This window comes from Anguilla anguilla, chromosome 8 (genome assembly GCF_013347855.1).
Source record: "Anguilla anguilla isolate fAngAng1 chromosome 8, fAngAng1.pri, whole genome shotgun sequence".
In the NCBI taxonomy this organism is placed as follows: Eukaryota; Metazoa; Chordata; class Actinopteri; order Anguilliformes; family Anguillidae; genus Anguilla; species Anguilla anguilla.
The window spans coordinates 47,098,662-47,123,754 of NC_049208.1; the positions used below are offsets into that span (position 1 = coordinate 47,098,662).

At 42.3% G+C, this 25,093-nt stretch overlaps 1 protein-coding gene across 5 annotated transcripts; it reads left to right on the top strand.

Moving 5' to 3' along the window:
* Positions 1–270: 270 nt before the first annotated feature.
* On the top strand, positions 271–8,189 carry LOC118234490 (membrane-spanning 4-domains subfamily A member 15-like). Of its 5 annotated transcripts, none has more exons than XM_035431053.1 (9): positions 274–547; positions 1,210–1,305; positions 2,137–2,310; positions 3,272–3,382; positions 3,886–3,942; positions 4,635–4,772; positions 5,242–5,355; positions 6,538–6,618; positions 6,940–8,189. In XM_035431053.1, exons 3-9 carry the CDS (start codon positions 2,215–2,217, stop codon positions 7,144–7,146), a joined length of 804 nt encoding a protein of 267 aa, XP_035286944.1. In that variant the 5' UTR covers positions 274–547; positions 1,210–1,305; positions 2,137–2,214; the 3' UTR covers positions 7,147–8,189. The 5 variants fall into 5 exon arrangements, with proteins under 5 accessions (XP_035286945.1, XP_035286944.1, XP_035286942.1 ...); XM_035431051.1 differs by having other exon boundaries at positions 1,222–1,305; XM_035431054.1 differs by lacking the exon at positions 1,210–1,305 and having other exon boundaries at positions 271–547.
* Positions 8,190–25,093: the final 16,904 nt, after the last annotated feature.

Below are 25,093 nucleotides of genomic sequence, written 5' to 3' on the forward strand. Positions count from 1 at the left end.
ATAGCACATCCTAGGCTGAAGAACAAGGTTTGGACGGATGACATCCTTGATTTAGAATTTCATTGGGGTCAAAATGCTTTTTGGGGAAATGTTCAGGAAAATTAGACCACTGTCGCAGCATGCGTCCACAGAATAATAGTTCATCCCTCTGTCAGGTTATATTGCACATACACATGGTTTTATTAAGTACGGAAGTATGTTTTGTAATGTTTCAATTTGAGCATAACTGCCTCTGGCTGTTGCTTGTCTTGAATTACGCTTAATATTTCTTTTTTTTATTGTAGCCATAGAACTTCGAGCTGTGCGAACTGCCGCGAGCAGAGCTGTCGAGTCTGCGGCGGGTCACAGTCCAGAGTGTTCTCAGCAATTCTGAGCTGGGGGGGGGGGGGGGCGCGCGATCAGGCGACGTCACCCATACGTGTTTTTTGCGTGCGCGCAGAGGCGGCTGAGAACCTGGAAGGTCCGATCGGCACCAGACGTGAATCTGAAACTTAAGTCACTTTTTCATGAATCGCATTTAGAGCATCTGGGATCCCGTTTTCACTCGGTATCAAAATTTCGTTTTGACTGATTTGATCGCTTAGTTTTTTTATTGTTTATCTGTCAAACGCTGATATATACCACAATAAATCTTATTTTTGCATATAATCCGAACCTACGTATGCTGTTTGGGTAGGGTATCATTGTGTACTTGCTGTAAATAGGTCAGAATATTTTAAAGTTATGGAATAGCATAATTGATCAGTATTTTTAACGTGCATGAAACGGGACAAATCTATAGATAACGGCATACATCTGTCCTAAATGAAAAAATGCATTCTGCGTGATGATATGTTCGATGACTAATCAGTCGCTATTGTTGTCAATCAAATAGAGCTGTACGTGTGCATTGTTAAATTTATCTTCAGGCGTGTTATTGTGATCATTCAGTAAGTGCAAAGACATTCAAGAACTTGCCTGATAGAAGGCTAGCGCGTATGTACTGGGCTATCACCGATGAAAAAATTCCAAAAGATTCCATGAGTGTCGCATACATTTGATGTTGAGAGATAAATTATAGACGTTTCGCAACATAATTCATATTTTCACAAATAAGAATCATTCGTCACATATTCGCTTGCACGCCAAATCTGTGCCGCATGCCACACACAGCATCCGCACCGGCACTGCAGAGGAACCTGCCGCATCCGCCCATTAACTCTCTGCTAGTTCTCCCCGCAGCTGCCCCGCGAATAGAGGAGCGTACCTTTCCTTTCAGTCTTAAAAAAGGGGGACAGGATATACTTATTTGAACAAACGGGACAGGTAAGGACGAATACACGTTTTTGTGGCTTGCTTTGCGGACTAAATAAAGCACTTTCGAGGCATGACACAAGACATTTAACTTCTCCTACCCCATATTTCGACTCGAGGCACTTTCGGGTCACCTTATCCGAATTTGTCGTTTTGGGGGGATTACTACAGTGGCGTTTATTCCGGCTTCTCTTAAATGTAGGCTACGGGAACTCACGAGCTGTGTCAAAACGTAGCTACAATTCTGCACAGCCGCAGTGCATTTGGAGAGTCATGTTAGGGGACGATGTTCGAGCGTGGTGCTGCACTGGGGAGTTTGGAAGCGTGCCCAAAACGGAATGCAGTCTTGATGCGGCGCTTTCACCCGGGGCCGAGTCGTCACGGCCTCGGAAAACGTGCATAAGTACTAATGAACTTCGCACAAATACACATAGCCCGCTATGTGCGGCTTGTGTGACTCCGATTTATTTGTTGGTATATGTTTCTGTTTGTCACACCTGGACATTATGAGGCATACGCGCGTGTTTGGAGGTCACCTCCAATTTGTCCGACTAGCTTTTTGTTTCAGCCTATAATAAAGCAATACTGTATTTTCAACAATACGTTGTAACAGCTTGCCAACTACCTACACCGAGTGTTATGCGGTGACTTATAAATGCAGTGAATGCACTTTACTCATGTTTCTTTCTCCTTGCGTTTTATCTCTATTTCTGATCTTCTTCTACCTGTCCATTCTCATTCCTCTTCGTAGTTTTCTTCCAAAATATGAGTTGTTTATAACAGCTATTTCACTGCTCCCCGTTAATCATCGTGCTCTGTTTATTTGCCAAAACGTCTCTCCAGCCCTGAGCCTCCGCCCGGTCTTCGTTGTCCAGTTATCCTGACTTCGCAAAGTCCAGCCGCATCTTCCCTGCAGACAACATGGGCATTGACAGCGAGGACCCTTTACCAGCAGAGGGCGCTCTCAGCACTAAACAAGTGCGCGCATTCCTGAAGGGGGAACCCAAAACTCTCGGGGTAAGTTATTTCTGCGGCTCGGTAACAGCCATTTTGTGGACTCCCACCCCGGAACCTGGATTTACAAGCAGTTGGCACGGAAATGAATCGATGCCACTGCAAATAATAATAATAATAATAATAATAATAATAATAATCATCATCATAGATTGCATTATTACGGGATTCTCATTGCAATGATACGAGAAAATCTAATAATATTTTCACGTGATAGTTTCATCTCATCCGTAATGATTATCACGTTATATCTTCAGTATAAATTTAGCACGTTTTAACGGCAGAAGTAGGCTGCATGCTAACCTCAAGCCAAACACCGAATCTGCATTGCATCAAGTATTTTAAGCGATACTATATAAAATGTGAGTTTTATATAGTATCCTTGCTTGAGGCTAGGAGATCTTCTGAGTAAATAACAAAGCAATATTTATATTCCTGGAATCTGCTTCCACCTTCCTGGAGATGATGCACAGCAACACAGCATAAAAGGGTGGCCAGCACTGTAATGCAGAGGTTGCAGGTTTGAATCCCAGTTGGGATGCTACCATTGTACCCTTGAGCAAGGTCATTGATCTGAATTGTAGCAATGAAAGTGTCCATCAGTTTAAATGGATTGCACAAGGGAAAAAAAGCAGTCCTTTGCTAGTCGGTTAAGTAAAGAGAGTCTGATAAATTTCAGTGTGTCACTGTACATACATTCTTTGCGTAGGTCAGCCGTTCCCCACCCTGTGTCTGGAGATCTGCCATCTTATAGATTTTTACTCCGATCATGCCTCGTTGGACAGCTAGAGATCTCATTGAGATGCTAATTAGTAGAGGGGTGCCAAATTAGGGTTGAAATGAAGACCTACAGGAAGGTAGATCTCCAGGAACAGGGTCGGGAACCGCTGGCGTAGGTCATTTGTGTTTACTGACGGGACAGTACCTCATCCCCTCCTCCCTCTGTGTTTCTGTTCCCCCTCAGGCTATACAGATCATCATCGGCGTTTTAACCCTATGCCTGAGCGTGACTCTGCTCCAGGAGCCCATCCACTTCCTGGGGGATGTGAAAGTTCTGATTGTTGTGTTTGTGCAGGTGAGATAAACACTTACTGAGGTTTAAATAGTTCAGTAGTTTAGTAGTTAAGGGCTTGTACTTTTCGTATTGAACAAACAGCACCTCTTGTTGTTCCTGGTTAAAAGATACTGTAGGTCTGTTTTTGTGTAGTTTGTGCAAACCCTTTTGGCTATAATGTGCACTTCAAGTGAAATAACTGTTCATAATTAGGTGACTAATGATTTTAAGCTTATAAACTTAAGTATGATCTTTGAGTTATACTGCCCTTATTCTACTTTTTTCACATGAATTGCCCAAATGTTATGATGTCACATTAGACACAGTAGCAAACTTGCTTATCACAAAAATAAAACAACCTCAGGGTGATCACTGACTTAAGGTGCTAACGAGCTCAAAGGACTGTTTCCAGGCACGTGAGTGTTCGCTACCTTGCTAGCAGTGTGGCCGAGGTACCTGTTTTATAGCTGAAGTGTGTGCGCGAGTGCTGGCCAATCAGTGATTGCCGTGTGTCGACCCTGCAGCTCACCCTGTCTGGCTCCGCCTTCGTGCACGCCGGGAGGAAGCCGTCACTCTTCTGGGTGAGTTCCGCTGTCGCCGGGCGGAATACGGCTCCAGTCATCCACCGCCCACAATAAAGCGCCCACGTTTCCCCCGCTGAGCATAATAAAGTTATCCATCTATCTAGTGCTGTCGCCTCGCAGAAAGAAGGTCCTGGGTTCGAATCCCGGCCGGGGCCTTTCTGTTGCATGTTCTCCCTGTTTCTGCGTGGGTTACCTCTGGGTACTTCGGTTTCCTCCCACAGTCCAAAGACGTGCAAGTTAGGTTGATTGAAGAGTCTAGACTGCCCCTAGGTATGAGTGTGTGAGTGAATGGTGTGCGTGACTGGCAAACTGTGTATTCCTGCCTCTTGCCCAATGCATGTTGGGATAGGCTCCAGCACCTCCTGCAACCCTGACCAGGAATAAGAGGGTATAGTTAATGGATGGATGGATAGATGTATGTCTATCTCGCTACTACCTATCCGTTGGTCTCTCTGTCTGTCTGCCATGCACAGAATGCCACATGAATCATCATGTTTTAGAGCTGCCTGTCACCTGATGCAGCCTGACCAATGGGAGTCTCTTGGCACAGCGACAAACTCCATCAAGATATTTGTTGTAGCATCGTTGTAATATTTTGTACCAAGTTACTAAGGGTGCGTCCCATTACTTTTCTCTCCTCACCTCCTGTCCTCCTCTCCCCCACTACCACTCGTCTCACACCGGTGCAGGTGAAGACCTCCCTGGTGCTGAACCTCGTGAGCGCGGCGTTCTCCACGGCGGCCCTGGGGCTCCTGTCCAAGCACGTCCCTTACCGCCAGTACTCCTACCACTGCGAGCACTGCCGGAAGCTGGAGAACTACGCCGTGGTAACGACGAGGGCCCGGCTTTCCACGGGGCCCCCCGGGGGCCGTGTTCTCCAGTTAGGAAGGGTCTCAGAGTGGGAGAGCTGGTCTCGGATCAGCTTGACCTTTTAACCCTTTGAAGAGTAGATGCGAAGTCCGTGCTCTAGAACTCTGTTGTTTTGAGTTACCAGCAGTGATTGGTACATCGGCATTAGAATGTTCAGTTAAGAACATTCTAATCGCATATTTTTGATCTCACACCTTAAAGAGTTAACTCATAATGGACAGGGTAGGGTAGGGTAGGGTAGGGTAGGGGCAGGGGCAGCTTATATCATCACAGTCCTCAGTTCAATGTTTTCTGTAAGATATGGTTGACGTTAGAATGTGAACCTTTGGCACAGTGTTCCACTGGACAACGCAGAACAACTACAGTATGAAAATTAAACTAAGGGTTTGCAACATCTCTGAGTGTTCCATGTTCTGTGTTCCACAGATCATGATTGAAGGTGTGGTAGGCACCCTGATCCTGTTCCTGGTGCTGGAGCTGCTCATCTGCATCACAGGCATGCTTTACGGGCTGAGCGTTCTGGCCAACGGCGCCCTCCAGGTGAGCGGAGGACCAATGACACAGATAAGAAGTCAAGGGGAACTGGAGAAATAGATAAAGACAAAGACACCGAGCTCATGGACTGAATTGGGTCTAGTGTAGGGTATACGTCTTTAGCATAAGTTAATATAAAGGTTAGCATATTTTGACCTAACATATTATGCTTAGCTGTTCCATTGTTATAAACAGAAAAATAATACAATTTAATTTTGATGTTTGAAGTACGTCCTTTCTAAATACAAGGGCCTGAGGTCTGCCGCAGTGTGTCTGTACTGTGATGGGTATTTGCTTGAAGTTCGCTTTTGTTTGGCAGCTCACTAGACAAACCTGCTGATTGATAAGATGTAAATCACTGATGCTTACATAGGCATTTGGGTCTCTGAAAGACCAATAACGAATCGTTCTCTGGCAGACAATATAGGATTAGGAAGGCTTGATATGATATGAGTTTTTGTTCATTTACTTCTTTATATGTAATGTGCCATTAAATGCCATTTAAAAAGGTTAATTTTGATTGTACAGCACCTTTAATGAAATGAGTGTGGTTTTAGCATGAATGTGAATCTCACTGAAGGTGTTGCCCTAGATCATGTTGTATTTGTACATCTAGCTATGAATCAGAGTACATGTGCTAGACTACAGGCTAATAGAGCAAAATGTTTTTGCTGCCTCTGATATGAAGCTCCTCCTCTCTCCCTCTCTCTCTCTCTCTCTCTCATGGTCCTCTATTTTTTCATTTATGTCTTTTTGTCTCTGTGCCTTCCATATCACCTCTCTCTCTTTCTTTTTTTTCTGCCTCTCCACTCTGTCATTTCTCTCCTTCCCTTGTTGTCATTGTTGTCATCGTTCTCCTGTTCTCTCTCTCTTTCCTCTCTATCTCTCTTCCCCCTCTCTCCTTCCCCCTTCCCTCTCTCTCTCCTTCCCCCTTCTCACTGTCCCCCCCTCTGTCTGTCTCCCCTCCCTCTCTCGCTCCCCTTCCCCTCTCTCTCTCGCTCTCTTTCCCCCTCTCTCTCTCGCTCTCTTGTTCCCCTCTCTCTCTCTTGCTCTCTCCCCCCCTCGCTTTCTGTCTGCCCCCTCTCTCTGGCTCTCTCTCCCACGCTCTCTCTCTCTCGCTCGCTCTCCCCTCCTCTCTCCGCCCCCCATCCCTCTCTCTCTCTCTCTCTCTCTCTCTCGCGTGGTCAGTTGGCTGTCGGCAGCCACCTGTTGTCCAGACCCCAGTCCCAGCCTGCGGATCCCCCCCCGCCTCGTGACCCCGAGCCCCAGGTGCAGCCCCCCCCGCAGTGGGAGCGCGTTTTAGGGTCGCGCCCCGGTCGTCCCTAAAATGAGCGTTTTTAGGGGCGCTAAGCTTCCAGAGAAGATTGCCCTCAATCCTCTCCTGTTCATTTTATGTGGAACGCTGTCCGGTTCAGTTGTATGCTTTATGAAATTCCTTTTGTTTTTGCAAGTTTGTTTTTTTTTGTAGCAGGTCGATAGAGGAAAAGCTAAACAAAGGTTATGTCCTCTCTCTCTCTCTTATTCTCCCTCTCTCCTCCCTTTGTCCTTCTCTTCCCTCTCTCCCTCCCCTTATACCTCGCTCTCTTCCAGGTGACCGCAGGTACCCGGGTCGTCACCATCCCCAATATCCGGGTCCAGGCCCCGCCCCAGGCCCCGCCTCAGGCCTCGCCCCAGGCCCCGCCCCAGGTTGTGGTTCAGGCCCCGCCCCAGGTTGTGGTTCAGGCTCCGCCCCCTAGGCCTGCCTCACCTCCCAGCGAGCCACAGGTAGAGCCAGTGGAAGAGGCCAACATGCCATAAAGGCTCCCCACCCCCCCACCCCCAACACAGCAGCTATCTCTAGCCATCGGTGGAGGATAGGGTGTGTGTAGCTTTTACTTTCTTCCTGTTTTTTTTGGCCGTGGGGGGATGAGGGGTGAATGAAAATTTAAGCCAAAATGGAGACTAAGGTTGGGACTATGACTGTGATCTCTATAGAATGGGTAGCTAACTGCCGCTGATTTCTGGGTGTTGTACTTGCATTCTGTTTTTGCTCTTGTTCGGTGCTGTTTCACTTCCTAACTTGGCTCTTACTTACCGGAATACCTCTCATGGTTACGGTTCCACATACAGGGGCAATACACGGTGCTTTTAACCAAAAAATGATAATAAATAAATAAAAATTCATAATGTAGGTTTACTGTCAACAGTCTACATTCGCCATTGCTTAATTAATATATGCTACACGCTGTGCGCAAGTTTGCATGTGTCTTAGTTAGCTCTTCACGCCTGAAAGGAATGTGCAATTAGAAGCCATTGTGACATCACTGAAAGCAAAGGTCTTCACCAGGCGGCAGTGTCCCGTAGACAGTGCTTCATGCTAAATAGGTCATCATACTGGTTTCTTTCTTAATTATTGTTCAGTTAATTTTTCATTATTGAATGCACCAGTACATTGCTTCAGCACGCACTTGTTGATGGCATTTTGACGGTCACCATTTGCACATTATTTGTAAAGCATGCTTTATTATTGTAATTCTTTTATTGAACAGGCGTTCAGATATTCCGATTTTTAAATCTGTTATTTTAACAGAAAGCTTAATGAAAAATAGTTTATCAACTTATTATTTTAGGGCAAAGGGGAGGACGGATTGAATAAGTTGGAACGGCCATTGCTCCATTTTGCCTCTCAAAAGACAAATGTGGTTGTGTCTACGACACAGATACCGCAGTGTAGGATGGCTAACTGTCACACACAGATACCGCAGTGTAGGATGGCTAACTGTCACACACAGATACCGCAGTGTAGGATGGCTAACTGTCACACACAGATACCGCAGTGTAGGATGGCTAACTGTCACACACAGATACCGCAGTGTAGGATGGCTAACTGTCACACACAGATACCGCAGTGTAGGATGGCTAACTGTCACACACAGATACCGCAGTGTAGGATGGCTAACTGTCACACACAGATACCGCAGTGTAGGATGGCTAACTGTCACACACAGATACCGCAGTGTAGGATGGCTAACTGTCACACACAGATACCGCAGTGTAGGATGGCTAACTGTCACACACAGATACCGCAGTGTAGGATGGCTAACTGTCACACACAGATACCGCAGTGTAGGATGGCTAACTGTCACACACAGATACCGCAGTGTAGGATGACTAACTGTCAAACACAGTTAACGCAGTGTAGGATGGCTAACTGTCATCATGGTGCTTATGACCATGTCTGAAAATTGCATGGCGTCATGGTGAGGCCAGAATTTCATATGCTGCACTGCATTGTGGTACTTCTAAATCCGTTTTTTTTTTTTTTTTTTTTATTATGAATGGATAAGAATAAGCATACTGAGTTTTATTTTTATTCAGAATCTTTGATTGGTGTAAAGAATGAACATACACATGCCATATGTACCCAAGCCATACATACATCTGTAGTGTACTTATGTAAGTTAGGCTGCTTCTCTTTACCTGGGTAGCACGCAAGTTAAGTGTGTGGATCCTTACTGAGTTAAACCACTTTGTAAATACTTATTTTTCAGTTGTGTAAAGCTAAATATACTTGGAAATGCCCTTTGAACCCTAAATTTAAGTCTAATCTCTCGACTTTGCTGCACTGTCTTATTCTGCACATCACTGTAAAACTGCTGAACTGTGACGCTGTACTTGCATGTATGCGGTCATAATGCAATGTCTCCACTAGATGGGCAGTGTTGAATAAAATGTGTCATTTTAAGAAAAAAAATAACGCATTCTTGATTGGCTTCTGTGTGCTTGGTATCGTTATATGTGATTAGGTCTAATGTAGGTCTACCCAGCCCTGTTCCTGGAGATCTACTGTCCTGTAGGTTTTCATTCCCAACCCTATCATAGCACATCTCATTCAACAGCTGGAGGTCTCATTGAGTTGCTCATTAGTAGAATGAGATGTGCCAAGTTAGGGTTGATGTGAAAATCTAGTAGATCTAGGGTTGGAATGAAAACCTAGGATGGTAGATCTCGAACAGGGTTTGTTACCACTGTTGTGGACTTTTACTTTCTGTCCTGGACTTTCAACCTCTGGGCGAAATATCCATCTATCCATCCATTATCTATACCCGCTTATGCAGGGTCGCAGGGGGTGCTGGAGCCTATCCCAGCGTGCATTGGGCGAGAGGCAGGAATACACCCTGGACAGGCCGCCAATCTGTCGCAGGGCATCTGGGTGAAATAAGTTAATTATAATTTTTGTTAAACTATGTCAAAGCCGTTTGCTAATTATTCAACCCACGCAACCTCCAGCTGCATTAATCTGAAAAACATTCACTAAATTATCTCTGAAAGGTGGTGATTTTATCCATATTTGACTCTTTTAAACGCTATTGGGCAGTTTCTATTTTACTGTGTAACATTCACTGAATTCCCTGGCTTACATTATGTTTCTTGTAATGGTTTATTGAGTATTTTATGCTTTTTTCCCAGGGAGGGTGGGGTGTACTTCCTATCAGAGCTGTGGCTAGACCTCAAGTATTCCAGACTTAAATTAGTCATTTGGAGTCTCTCTACAACATGCACCTTTAAAGCCAATTTCACCTCCAAATTACCAAGGTTTAAGATTTTACGTATAGCAAGAACAATATTTGGAACTGTCATCCAAAGCTATTCCTTTATTTTTCAAGGTTTGAATCATCTACCCTGTCGTCATAACTACACAGTGTTTACACCTGCTGGTAATGGCCACAAGAGGGCAGAGCAGACAAGATAATTATAGAATGTCCAAACGTGACATCAGACATTTTCAAGTAATTCACAAGAGCAACATTGGGTACCAATATGTATCATATAACTACATGAATGTGTCATGCATTGATTATTGTTGTTGTTTTTATAGCTGTAAAATGTAATTGTTTACACTAAGATTTTCTAAAATAAGTATGCTGCATATATAACAAAGCTAAAATAAAAAATGCACTAGAAATAAATAAACATTTTATATTTTTTCTGTTACCAAATGAAAAGCAAATAATACTAAAGCACATATATTGTCTTCATGAAAAGACGTCGAACATTTAATTTGGAAATCATTTTATCACATCAATAAAGTCACATTATCAAATCAATTTTACTACAACCTTCAGAAAGGGATTTAAAGATTTCCAAGCCCATTGTGCTCCGTTCCCCGTTCGAGGAGTGACACTTGACTCTTTAAACAAGGATTAAAAGCGCGAGCGTCAGAACGTAATCAACACTGCGCTGCCCTGTCAAGAAGGTCGTTTAATGTGTTTAATGGCGAAGCAATCGCCGTAACCAGGCACTGGAAAGGGGAGTCAATTTTTAGTTCATTTTGGTGGTGATATATTGCCGCAATGCAATGACTCAAGGGACCACAATTCAGGCCGAAGGTATATCGCACGTCCCCTCTCAATGGAATTCCACAGGTGTGCGCGTGCGTTTGTGTACCCGTGCGGCTTTTGTCACCTTCTCCGTACCTGCACCCTGACCCACCCAGTTATTATAAAGGCGTATCTTCAACGGGAGGAATACTGATGGTCATTTAATGGAATGGCTCGCCGATAAATTAAAAAAGCACACAACTTATTCTGATTTCTTTTTTGCATGCAATGAACAGGTAGGACAGTTTCTATAAATGGACTCAATGTATTGTAACTACGGTAACGGTGGTGTTTTGTTTTTCATCCTTGGAGATCAACGGCAACCACAAATTTGAGGCGTGAGGATATTGTGTCTTTTGACGTGAACGCTTTATGATGCATTTATTTCATCCCCAGCAATAAAAACAGTCCATGACGACAATTCACATGTAGGCCTACATTGTGCTTTGATATACACCTACTATGGTATTTCAGTCAATACAAACTGAGCACTAATCTTGTGTTGCTCATATAACTGGTGGTGGCTGCAATTAAGTCCTCTTGTATATTACTGTATATTACTTGTATGTCACTCAGACTCAGGTAAATTAATGTATTGTAATGTAATCCATTCCACAATTATGGATGTCAAACATTACATTAGCATACAATACAATTGTCACATTGAGGAAAACAGGAATTATTTGGGATAAAACCAGTAAGGTTACGTTGGTGATTACAGCAGCTCAATAGAGACCCACCTCAGTAACGCACCACTCATCTACAGACAAACCTCTTTTCCACCAAGGCGAACCTGGTTCTGGTTCTGGCCTGGTGCTAGTGCCGGTTTGCAGTTGGTTTAACTTGCGAACCGGTTTGCATTTCCACGGGCTAGAGTGCCACGTCATTACGTCACTGTATACGTCTCCGCTTTCTTAGCAACATCGTCACCTATTAAAATGTATGTCCTGTAAAAATACAGATAATAAACTGTCGAAATGTTTAAAAAAAAATTTAAAAAAACTACTTCATTCATATACATTTAGTTATATTATTACAGCCTTATTCACTATGTCAATTTTAAGACAAGCAACACGCTCGGAATTATCTCATCGCGACCCATTAAATCCAATGGCACAGACGTTGCTTCATAATTTCAAACTGCTTTCCTAACAGCTATTTTGCTTCCTGCAACTTGGGTTACAACAGTGAATATGTAGGCTACGGATTCCTAGACGTGTTGATAGCGAGCACCCTTTCTCATATTAACCTCAAATACTCAAGAAAGGACACTTAAACAGTATGCTAGCAAATTTATGTCAAGTTCCATTAATTTATAATAAATGCCAAAATGGCTCACTTCAGTTATGACTGGTAGCAATTGGATTGTAGATATTTGAAATGGGAGTTTTTCCTAGTAAGAATTCTATTGCAGATATCCAGAATGTTCATTCTGGATGTCAAGAATGCCGTTGTGGATATCTGAAATTGAAAGCCCAATACACATGAATGGCAAAAATGACATCATTTGTCCTAGGAAGAATGACGTTGTGGATATCTGAAATGACAATTGTGGATAGGAAAAATGTCATTGTGAATATCTGAAATGTTCTTTTTTACTAGGAAGAATTGAATTATGGATATCAGTAATACATAACCAGTCTAGCTATTAAATGTTAAAACGGCTTGCCATAGTGCTCTCGCTCTACCTGATGTTCACAAAGTTTTAGTTGGTCTTGGTTGGTCACGATAATCCCGCCCCCAGCCCCTGACGTAAGCGGTTCTTGGTTCTAGACCAGCCAAGCGTTGCTGCCGCTTTGGAACCAGTGTTCCTGGCTGACAGCCGGTTCTTTTGCTGTTGAACAGCGAAGAACTGGTTCGCGATTAGGCACCGGCTCCGAACCGGCCCTCGAAATGCCTCGGTGCGAAAGGGGTAACAGTGGTGATCGCATCATGGCGCGTTGCTGGCCAGCGTGTAGGCGCTCTTCTGAACCGCGAGGCCCTCGTTTGGATTGCGACGGCCTCTCGTTCTCCACACCTCGCTCGCCTGTTGTTTGGTTACGCCTTGCATTGTCATTCAGCCTTTTAGGCTTTTTTTCTATCTTTCGTGTTTCGTTTGTCCTTCCCTTCGTTCTTAATGGCCACTCAATGAATCACATTGTGATCGGACGGCGATTAAATAATGCCGGCTACCACCCAACTGTGGACGTTATCAGCAAGGAGTTGTATGTTTGTGTGGAACAGTTTGCTTTGGCTGATAGGTCTTTTTTTTTTCTTTTTACCAAGAATGAACCCTTTGAAGAGTAGGTGTTTTTTTATTGAAAAAAAAAAAGTGTTCTAGAACTCGATTACTTTCAATTACTAGTAGTGATTGTTACATCTGCATTAGAATGTTCAATCGCGTATTTCTGGTCTTACAACTTCAGAAGTGACGATATGGATTGCGAAGGTTCAGAAGTGACGATAATGATTGCATTGCAATGCCCACGGGTTCTTTTGAAGCCAGAACCTTTAAAATGTTGTTCTAGGTCCTTAGCAGGATAGAAACAACTTAAATTAAGTGTTCCAAAATATCAATTTCCCTGTATGAGACTATGAGTGCTGATATTGTGGGTGATTCATAGATCTTACTGGAATTTGTCAGAGCTCTCTCCGGCTGTGGGCCTCTAGAATCATCACCACCTTTCACCCCACTAGCAACGGCCCTAAGTGTAGGTACAAAGTAAACAGAATGCTGTCAGTTTTTTGTAGTTCTGTCTTTATGGTGGTATAGATTTGGGATTAGGGGTGCGCTCAAATATCTTAGCCCCACAGCAGATGAAAAAACCAGTGCGCCCCCCTTCTGATGATTCCACAGCAAAATGGGATTTGCATGTTTGCTGCAGTGAATGTGTCTGTCTCCTTGAGTCGATGGAATTCCTACCAGAATTCTTTATCGGAGGGAAATGATTCCCGGTTCCCAAGGCAAGAAAGAAGCAGCTTCGAACCCTTTTCCTGTCCCAGGTGCTTCGATGGCAGCAGGTACACTTTTGCTGGTAGGTGATGTGCAGGGCGTGTCTCTGTGTCCGAGCTCTTGGAGGTAGAGGAAGGACACCCTTTTTAAGTTTCACGTGTTGGGCATGGTGCTTATACATAGGCGTTCTCACATAAAGCGCTTTTTGAATGTTGATTTGAATTGAACCTGCAGTGTGACTAATGCATTTGTAACTGCCCCGGATATAGATAAGCTTTAATGACCCTAGCTGCCTCATGGTGATTCTCTTTATGCAGATCTACATAGAGGGCCTTCTCATTCAAAGGGGTGGCTTGTGTATTACCTATGGTATGTGTATTTTGAGAGATGTTTTGACATAAACAGACTAGTATAACCCCAGTATAGCTCCGGATTTACTCAAATGTTGCCTGGCTACTTCCTAACAGGTTAGAAAACTTTGACTTTTCAACCAAATGTAGCCAGGTTTTCACATGAATGATGGTGTTTCATTGGCTTTCGATCATTAATTTTTTTTGTTTTTAACCACAAAACCTCTCCTGGCCACCAAACCCCGGGCTGTGCATGTTGCCATGGAGATGGTACCACAAAGAACTCTTGGGATGGTGGAGTCCCTTGGTCAAGGGAGAACATTCCTGACCTGAGGTAGCCCCAGGGTACAATTATGAGCAGGACCTTCATGACAATGTATTGTGATGTCACCATCTAGATGGGCCCTCATGAACTTCCATTGTGATGTCACTGTCATTTGTTATGTAACATTAAGTAGTTCAATTATTGCTAAAGCTGGTTTAGGCTTGTGATACTAAAATATGAAAAAGGAAATGAATTATATTGTCATTGCAATCAATTCGATTTCGATATCAAAGGATGGCAGCTAGGATATGAATAGGATATGAATCTGTTGATTGTGTCAGTTGGCTGAACAGAGTTCAGCTGTTACATAGCTGATAGTATACCACTGAAACTGCAATTAAACGGCCATTTCAGACAGTGAAACATCATTTCACATCACTGGTAGTTTCTGGCAAAGCACAACATGGACAAGTAATACCCAATCCATTGTCTCATAGTATTTATTCCGTTCTCAGGCAAATCATCCTTTGAGGTACATTTTACAATTTCACAAATAATGTGAACGTGTGAATCCCGGTCCACAAATAGAAAACAACATAGTTCAACATTTAACAGGTATAATGACAATGGGGGACTTAACATGATTCTGACCCTTGGGACAACAGCTGTAGGTAGAGAATGAATCGCCTGCCAACAAGGTTGGAATTCTCTGATAAGGGTCAAAGGTCAGCCAGGGAATACACAATAATCCAGGCACCTGCATACAGTATGTAGCAGTATGCAGGTGCACTTTCCAGTGCACTCAAATCATGCATGTCAAAATAGTAAGTACCAGTGAATTAAGACCGTTGATTGGATCCGATGGCTTTTCTTTCAGCAGGAAGTGTAAAACAAGGACAAAACAAAACAAATGAATAACCAAAGTTGCATATTTACAGTTATGTCTCAGGAGTTCAACTGCTCTGCAGTTAGCAAGTGCTTGTGTTATGGCATATTGGAACAGGAGTCCTAATGTTCTGACTGAATGGAACAGGAGTCCTTGTGGTGTGGCTGAATGGAACAGGAGGAGAATTTCTAAGTGTTCTTGGTAAAACATCTAGATCTTTATTTTTTTTTAAATGAATATAATGATAGCATACTGCTACATAGTTGATTTCAGATTAGTATATATGTTTTTCCTCTGTGTAGCTTGGTGTGTGTACTGTATACTTGTGTGTGTTATCGGTGGAGCCTCTCCTGCTCTTCCTGCACAGTAGCATCAACATGTTCATGGGCATATCCTGATTTTCCCCCTCATTCATTGGAGCCTATGATGGAGAAGAAGAACAAGGAAAATCAGTCTTTTCAGAATGGTAAGTAATGAAAAAGAAGAGAATTTTATTTTTCTTCGAGACCCAGGACCCCTGGGGCACAAGGCCACTTCCTGTCATCAATAGGAAGTTGAGTCGCCATTGGGGACATTAAGAGTGTGCCCTGCTCTGGCACAGTTTGGTTCCCTTGATATCAGCACCCCGGACACTGAATGGGAAGGTCATGCTTATGTACGCGTGTTAGTCTGTGTAGTGTGTTTGTGTACAAACCTTGGGCTTGAGTGTTCTCTCCTTGGTCTTCAGGGGTTGACCACATACATCCCAGTTTTGTTTTTCTTGGGTTTGTCTGCACTGTCATCCTGCATAGCAAACGTTAAGATTGGTTACAAGAGGATCACTGCTCCCCAAACTGTATATAATAGACATAGTTCAAATATATTTCATATATTGTGCATTTTATAACAAATACTACATTTCACTAGGATGACTACAAGCAATTTGCTAAGTGGTAAAAAATTGGTATTATTTGTAATACACAGTAATCTTTAGGTTGTTGTATATATCTTTTTGTTATTGTATAGGCTATAGCCTTTTTAATTCATTATGTATTATGTAGTTCAATGTTAAATTGTCTTCTTTTGTGTTTTATTTTTAAGTTCAGGTTTTGAGCAAGACATAAATTCCTTTGAGAATGATAGGAAAAGTAAAGTAATTAATTAATTAATTAATTAATTCCTCCAATGATTACACAGAAAATCAAAGTTTGTGCTACTCAGCCCTGTTCCTGGAGATCTAGCATCCTGTAGGTTTTTACTCCGACCCGAGCAAAGCACATCTCATTCAACAGCTAGAGCTGAGCTACTAATTAGTAGAATTAGGCTGGTCTTTTAGGGTTTGGAGTAAAACCCTACAGGACAGTAGATCTCCAGGAACAGGGTTGGTCAACATTGCATTATGTCATAAATAATGTGGAGAAGAGTAAAGTTGCATGTCAGTATCTTGTTCCTGAAGCTAGTACAGTGCATGCTGTATGCATCCGGTCAGGTTTATGGCTTACATGGAGTTTGCTGTAGGGTTGCTTGGAGTCTGTCACTTGAGGGTACATAGGAAGGTCACTGGGACTGGAGCTGTTGTACAGGTTTGGATCGTCTGATACGTTCATGATGCCAGTCTCGGGCTTCGAACAGAACCAGCGAATCAGCTGTTTAAGGGGACACAAGAACATACACACAGTCTCAGTAAAATGGGCACTGACAGGCTTTTCAGAGAACTCAAGCCTCTTTAGTTCACATCAAGGCAACAACATGAGTATATCTAGTTGGCCTAATGCCTAATGTAATGTTGGGGGGGATTATATATCTAGTGGGGGTTACTGATAGAGCTGCACTGTCACAAGTCAACTTTTCTCCAACCGTCAATCAGGGGTTTGAAAGTTGTTAGCAAAAGCAGCCATCTATATCAAGCACAGGGCTGACAGTGATGAGCAAGCTTCGAAGACATCCAGCAGCATGCTGATGGGAGCTGAAGTCCACAGCACAGAGGCTGAACAGAACTTCTGCTCACTTGGGACTACAACTCCCATCAGCCCTTCTGCCACAACAAAGAGGGACCTACCAATAGGATGAGGATGACAATTAGAAGCAGCAGAATGAGGCAGGCCAGAACCAAGATGGCGATGCCCCAGCCGGGGACTCCACCCCCACCTGCCGCTGCTGCCTCAGCGGTAGTAGACTCAACCTGGGCATGCTCAGTCTCTGGAGGAAGATCTGTGCCAGAATGCCTTGTTTTAGCAGAGGGCAGAATAACTGAGGTGGCACTAGGATGATGGAGTGCAGAGGTCAGTTGGGTGCTAGTCTTAGCCGAGCTGGAATTACTTGTTTTAGCAGAGGGCAGAATAACTGAGGTGGCACTAGGATGATGGAGTGCAGAGGTCAGTTGGGCGCTGGTCTTAGCCGAGCTGGAATGACTTGTTTTAGCAGAGGGCAGAATAACTGAGGTGGTACTAGGATGATGGATTGCAGAGGTCAGTTGGGCGCTGGTCTTAGCCGAGCTGGAATGACTTGTTTTAGCAGAGGGCAGAATAACTGAGGTGGCACTAGGATGATGGAGTGCAGAGGTCAGTTGGGCGCTGGTCTTAGCCGAGCTGGAATGACTTGTTTTAGCAGAGGGCAGAATAACTGAGGTGGTACTAGGATGATGGATTGCAGAGGTCAGTTGGGCGCTGGTCTTAGCCGAGCTGGAATGACTTGTTTTAGCAGAGGGCAGAATAACTGAGGTGGCACTAGGATGATGGAGTGCAGAGGTCAGTTGGGCGCTGGTCTTAGCCGAGCTGGAATGACTTGTTTTAGCAGAGGGCAGAATAACTGAGGTGGCACTAGGATGATGGAGTGCAGAGGTCAGTTGGGTGCTGGTCTTAGCCGAGCTGGAATGACTTGTTTTAGCAGAGGGCAGAATAACTGAGGTGGCACTAGGATGATGGAGTGCAGAGGTCAGTTGGGCGCTGGTCTTGGCCAAGCTGGAATGCCTTGTTTTAGCTGATAGACCCTTGGAGGTGATGCCTCTGTTATCAGTGGTGTAGACTTGCACAGATTTACTTGAACTGTGGTTGGGGTCACCCGTGTGAACCATTGGAGAATGACTTGAGTCGTTTCTTCTGCCTGTGGTGTAGCTAACTGGAGCACTAGTTGTAGATTTGAATGGATCTTTAGTGCTTCCTGAGGTTGTTTTAGAAGAGCTACCAATGCCATCAGAAGTATAGTGCATTGAGGAATGACTGGTACCATGGATGGATGGAAAATCAGTTGGGTCATGCTTTCCAGCAGTAGTAATGCTTACTGGGGAATGGCTCGTGCCATGGGCAGGATCATTAGTGTGCACTGATGAAGCATGACTTGCACTATTCCCCCCATCAGCTGTATAGCTAATTGGAGAGCTTGACGTTTTCATGAAATCACTTGGGCTTCCTGATGGAGTTGCCGTTGAGCTTTTCACAGGATTAGTACTAATGATCCATGGAGTCATGGTTGACTTGCCAGGTGGAGGGCTACTTCTGTTCGTGGTTCCAGGTGCATTTCTAATTGTGGTTCCCGGTGGAGGCCTACTTCTAGTTGTGGTTTCATGTGCATTTCTAGATGTGGTTCTAGTTGTGGTTCCAGGTGTACTTCTTGTTGTGGTTCTAGTTGGGGTTTCAGTTGTGGTTCCAGGTGTACTTCTTGTTGTGGTTCTAGTTGGGGTTTCAGTTGTGGTTCCAGGTGTACTTCTTGTTGTCTTTCTAGTTGGGGTTTCAGTTGTGGTTCCAGGTTTACTTCTTGTTGTGGTTCTAGTTGGGGTTTCAGTTGTGGTTCCAGGTGTACTTCTTGTTGTGGTTCTAGTTGGGGTTTCAGTTGTGGTTCCAGGTGTACTTCTTGTTGTCTTTCTAGTTGGGGTTTCAGTTGTGGTTCCAGGTTTACTTCTTGTTGTGGTTCTAGTTGGAGTTTCAGTTGTGGTTCCAGGTGTACTTCTTGTTGTGGTTCTAGTTGGGGTTTCAGTTGTGGTTCCAGGTGTACTTCTTGTTGTGGTTCTAGTTGGGGTTTCAGTTGTGGTTCCAGGTGTACTGCTTGTTGTGGTTCTAATTGGGGTTTCAGTTGTGGTTCCAGGTGTACTTCTTGTTGTGGTTCTAGTTGGGGTTTCAGTTGTGGTTCTAGCAATACTGGTTGTACTTCTGGTATTCTTTGTTGTTGTAGGAGCCAGTGGGGTTGTGGGATGTGGTAAAGGTGCTGGAACTGGAGTCACTTTATCTATGTTGTGAAAATGAAAACTAAATTAATTGGTAAAAATTATTACTAGGGAATTTGACAAAAGTGACAAAATGACTAAAGAAAATTATTCATAATTACATGGGTATTTTATATTTCACCAGAAACAGAGAGCAAATATCAGGTAATTAGAATGCAATTGAAGGAGCAGAAAAGGGCAATCATTACCTGTTGTATAGCCAACGTCTAGCTTGAGATTGCTGACGCCAGGCAGTTCAGCACTGTCCGAAAACAAGAACTTGACCACAACAGGGTTTATAAAAAAAGTGTGGAAAACCACTGTTGAGTTTGCAATCACTGACCCTTTACTGGAAACAGGAACAAAGAAAAATTATATAATTTGGTTATTGATGCTATATTACACATTACAATGACATCATATTCTAAACTGTTACCAGTCAGGCTTCCATTGCATCTCTTTAGTTTGAGCTTGGCAGGTGAAGACGACAGGCCTGAATGTCATCTCACCTGAATTCATACCTGAATGTCATCTCACCTGAATTCTTACCTGAATGTCATCTCCACAACACCCATGTACGTGTCAAAAGTGCTGCAGCTTGAGCAATTGTACACATTATCCAGCTGGAAACACAAGGACAGCACATTATTCCAGCTTTGCACTTAGCATCCAGGCTACACAGCTCAGCTGTGCTTGGCTTGGAACAAGGATACTCAAATCTAGCCCATGAGGCCAGTGGTGCTGCTGGTTCAGGACTGATTTAAACCTGGGACACCAAGTGAGTTAAATCTCTGGCCAATCAGTGGCATTAATCAATCAACTATCAGGTATTAAAGAACACCAGCAGTACTCCCTTACACAACAAAAATATAATTTCCCATATGTAGACATGTAATGGATTGCCATTTGTATTTTTTTCAAAACATGAGGTCTATAATATATTGGAGCATTGTAAAACATATAGAAAAATATATTATCAATATATTGTGAAACATACAAGCGATTGCCGTTTTCCATATGCTGTAGAATGTATGAACAATATATTGATCCTAATATGAAATATATTCATTTAAAATATATTTGTATACCATATATGGTTCCATGTATCACAATGTATTGTATTGGCATGGACCTGGCAAGCCTCAAACCCATTATAATATAGCCTTTTTTAAATATGCTGTCGTGAGATTGGTCCTTGAAAAATGTATTTTCTTGAAAGTACACAACTTGAAATGAAAGAATAAAAACTTATAGTCAGAAATGTTTTCAGCGTCTTTTGTGTGTACAGTATTAGCAAATAAAAAGTGATTTTAAATCATGATTTATAAATGTGTTTATAAATACCTGAATAATATAAAAATAGATGATCATCATATATTTTTTTTTAAATCATAATGAATTCTTGAAACAGTAGATCGACATTTATTGCAAAATATATGTTACATACTTTCATATATTGAAATATATTATTTAATTTATAAAATAGATTGTCATGTATTGCAATATATATGTGGCCATAAATATATGTGCCATTCATGTATTCAAATGTATTATTTCATATATGACGTTATATTTCTCAATATATGACCAATATATGTTTGTTCCATATTGGCAACGTGGGGCAGATTTGAGTATCCCTGGCTTAGAGTATTGTGAACAAGATCCTTTAATGCACATAGATTCTAACAGGCTGACATTATAATTCTGGCAGGATTGCACTTTACAACAGTGATGCTTTATTTCTATTTTCTATTTCTTCTTTATGTTCTGTGTGTAAGGCAGGTCATACCCTCTAGGAGCAGATAAGGCAATGTCTGGCCTTGTGATGCAGAGAGATTAGTATAATGGTGGCCAAGGAGGCATCTAACCCCTTAAGGTGTAAGATTAGAAATATGTGATTAGAGTGTTCTGAGCGAAACACTCTAATGCTGATGTAACAATCACTGCTGGTAATTGAAAGCAATTGAGTTCTAGAATGCTGGCTTAGAATTTTGAAGAAAAAAAATATCCGAAAAAAATCCCGCTCTTTAAAGGGTTAAAGGGAGAGCCTTACCAGCTGCGTGACCTCGGCCCTCAGCCTCTTGTAGTCCACGGAGCTTGGGTCTTCCAGGGAGTCGTTGTATATCCGGTTGGTGATCCTTATGCAGAGGTAATAGGCAAAGGTGGGGACCTGTGGTGGCTCTGAGGCTACAGAGGCTGTCGTGAGAAAAAAGGAATGAAGGTGTGAAACATTTGAAAAAACAAATAATAAAAGATCAATAAGAGATGTTTCAACAGTCACACAACCCCCAACACCCTGGTGGTCCAGCTCAATCCATGACAATACAACTGACCCCCTCCAATATATTTTTTCTTATTCTTCCTTTTTCAGTGGCTATAATGTCACATTATTATTTTATCATGAAGAATACATTGCCTTGTCGTTAAGAAAGAACAGGCGCTGAAAATGCAGAACGAGGTCGAGGCTAATTTCTGTCAAAGCCAACACAGCTCTTTCTAATAATCGATATACTAGATAACGGTCCATTTCGAAATGGCTTACCTGAAATGCCAAATATCATGATGCAAAGTGTAATCCTCAGAAATTTATCAGGCGCCAAAACCATCTTGATTTCGATAATAGGATATAGTCTAAAACGATTAATAAAATGGTCCCCTTTGCAATACAACGACCGTAAGAACGTGCAGAAATCCAAACAATTTCACAGAAAGCGTGATGATGAAGGCAATCGCGGGTTGCTGATTATGGAATGTGAAACGTGATATACAGCTGCAACTTCTGATGTTGGTTTCTTTTATTACGGAATCATCATAACAGAAGGCGTGGCTTTGACTAATTGAGAAAATAAAATGTGAACTATTACAGCACCAATAGTCACGACTATGATTCACATCAAAGAATTTTCTTTGCAGCGCAAATCCCTCATTTACGTAGGAGTAAACCACAGATTTGTTTAAGCAGTAATTAATGGTCTGTTATTCGTCACGTAGGGCCTATAGAAGATAACACCTCCCTTTTCTGAAAGTCAAAGATTTTATAAACCATTGAATAAAAGGCAATTATTGACTCTAACCTAAAATGATTACATATAGAACAACTTTTCTGCGAACGATTCAATTAAATTCAAAATCATTGTTGTCCAAATAATTTTAAAATAACCGGAAGGGTGAGGGGGTCCAAACATATGACAAATTATCTTGTGCATTCTGGCAAAATGTATGAAAATATATAGCCTGAGCCAACTAGGCATATTTTAATGTGTGTAAAACAAATGATGCTTATACTATAAAAAGTGTTAGTAATGGCCTCTCTTGTCAATTCACGTAACATATTAGATTAGATTAGATTAGATTAGATTAGATTAGATTAGATTAGCCTTTATTGTCTCCCTTAGGAGAAATTCGTCTTGGGCATTCGAGAGACACAGGTGACATATACATGTATAATCAACTACAGTTAACATGCAGTATCACACCCAGATACATATACACCAGAACATACACATCAAGAATATTGCAAGAATATATGCAAAATAAGTTATTCAGTTATGCATTTTATTAAAAAGGGAAAACGAATACTCGATGTATGTTCTTTACACGTGAATTCATCTGTGAATGTAGTTATTTTAAAATAGTATGGATCTGAATCGAAATGTTTTGATTTGTGAACTATTTACAGCTAAATATTGATCAAAATAGTGCCGTTTCTTCCGGATATGTAGACTAAAGTACGTTTTTTGTTGTCGTTATTATTGGATAGTGTACCACAGATACTGTACTATTCTGATGTATAGTATAGATACTATAATGTAGGTACTAAAATGCGTGTGTGGTCAAGTACTGCGGAATCTGCATGTCTGTGGTTGCCATAAATTTTTTTCAATGATATCAATAATGCTGTGCATGATTTTACAGTATGATTTAAAATATTAATTAACCAATATAAGGAGGGGGTAGGTAAGCTAATTGAAATTTTTTGTTTATTTTTATTTTTTGACAGATAATAAAGCGGAACCTATTTGGTTAAAAAACAAACAAACAAACAAACACACAAACAAAAATATTCAGAGCATATAGTCAAGGCTAATTTCCAATAGGTTTCTTCAAAAAGGCACAGCATTTCTTTTTCTTTTTTTTTTTGGACAACAAGTTTGTATATTTATTTAGCTGTTTGTTTAATTATTATTTGTCAAATGCATACCACAGTTGTTCGTTGATTATATTTTATTTTCACAAAATGTAGCATTTATTTCTCTTTATACACTTTCTGAAAAAGTTAATTCACTTGTTTCGGTGGTGACATATTGCACGTGCCTGATTAACTTATCTCCTTCCGTTATTCTTTTTCACGTGGCAGTATTTTCACATTCGGTGTGTACCAGGCTCAGTCGCCTGAAACTGAATTCGAGTTGTTGGGTTATAGTGCCGACTTGTGGTGAGAAAAAGGTCAAAGAAGGACAGTTAAAAAAAAAAAATTAAACCACTTTTTGTAAGCTCTGTTTCAGTTAGCATGGCTCACAACAGTATACAATCATCAGAGGCTTCTAGTTAGAATGTGTCACGTGGGATGCGACGGAAAAAATATATATGGGTAAAAAGTAAAACCACTTCCCATAGAAATGCCTATGGAAATTAATATTCGGTTAATAATTATCATAATAATAATCATGCATTTTATAGAGGCTATTATCTAGAATACTGTACAAACACATATTTTTTTAATTTACTGCACTCATTAAGGCTAAGCACTTTTCTCAAGGGTGCAATAGCGCTGCCTCAGAACTGGATGTGTCCGTACATTCTCTGTCCAGTGCCCTACCTGTGTACTATACTCTCACCACACCAGGCATAGTATTATCCATCCATTCATTATCTGTACTTGCTTATCCTGACCTGGGGGAGGGGGGGGGGGGGGGGGGGGGGGGGGGGGGGGGGGGGGGGGGGGGGGGGGGGAGGGGGGCGTGAGCTGGAGCCTATCCCAACATGCATTGGGCGAGAGGCAGGAATACACCCTGGACAGGCTGCCAATCTATGGCAGGGCACACACAACATTCACTCACACACTCATAGCTATGGGCAATTTTAGAGTCTCCAATCAGCCTAACCTGCATGTCTTTAGACTTTTAGAGGAAACAGGAGTACCCGGAGGAAACCCACACGGACACGGGGAGAACATGCAAACTCCACACAGAGAGGCCCCAAGCCAAGACAATGCTACCTCCCGGCATAGTGTTATTGCCTTTGATATATGATGTTAACTGTCTTTATATAACATACACACACACACACACACACACACACACACAGGGGCATGCACACGCACATACATGCACAAACACACACGTATGCACACACACAGCTGTGATAATACATATATTGTCTCTAATCCACTGAAGTCTGAATTCACCTAATGCGCAACAATTTGGCCTGTCCAACAGAGGGCAGTAGTGTGTTTTTTGTTGTTGCTAATGAAAATAACAACAGTAACAGTAACAGTAACAGTAACAGAGAATCTCACTCACCCACAAACAGCTTGAGTTATTTTTTTCCATTGTGAAGCTTAAGTAAATATTTGTACACTGTCTCACGTGTTATGCTGCATTGTCTCCATGTGCAGACAAACATGCACACACGACTTTCATAAAGTTTCCACTACTGAAGCACCGTGTTGTGTGCTGTGACCTCATGGTAAACCGTCTCAGGAGAACGGGAGAAAGGGCCGGGTGAGTCATCAGATGAACCAGAACAGAAGACAAGGGATGTCTGGAACTTGC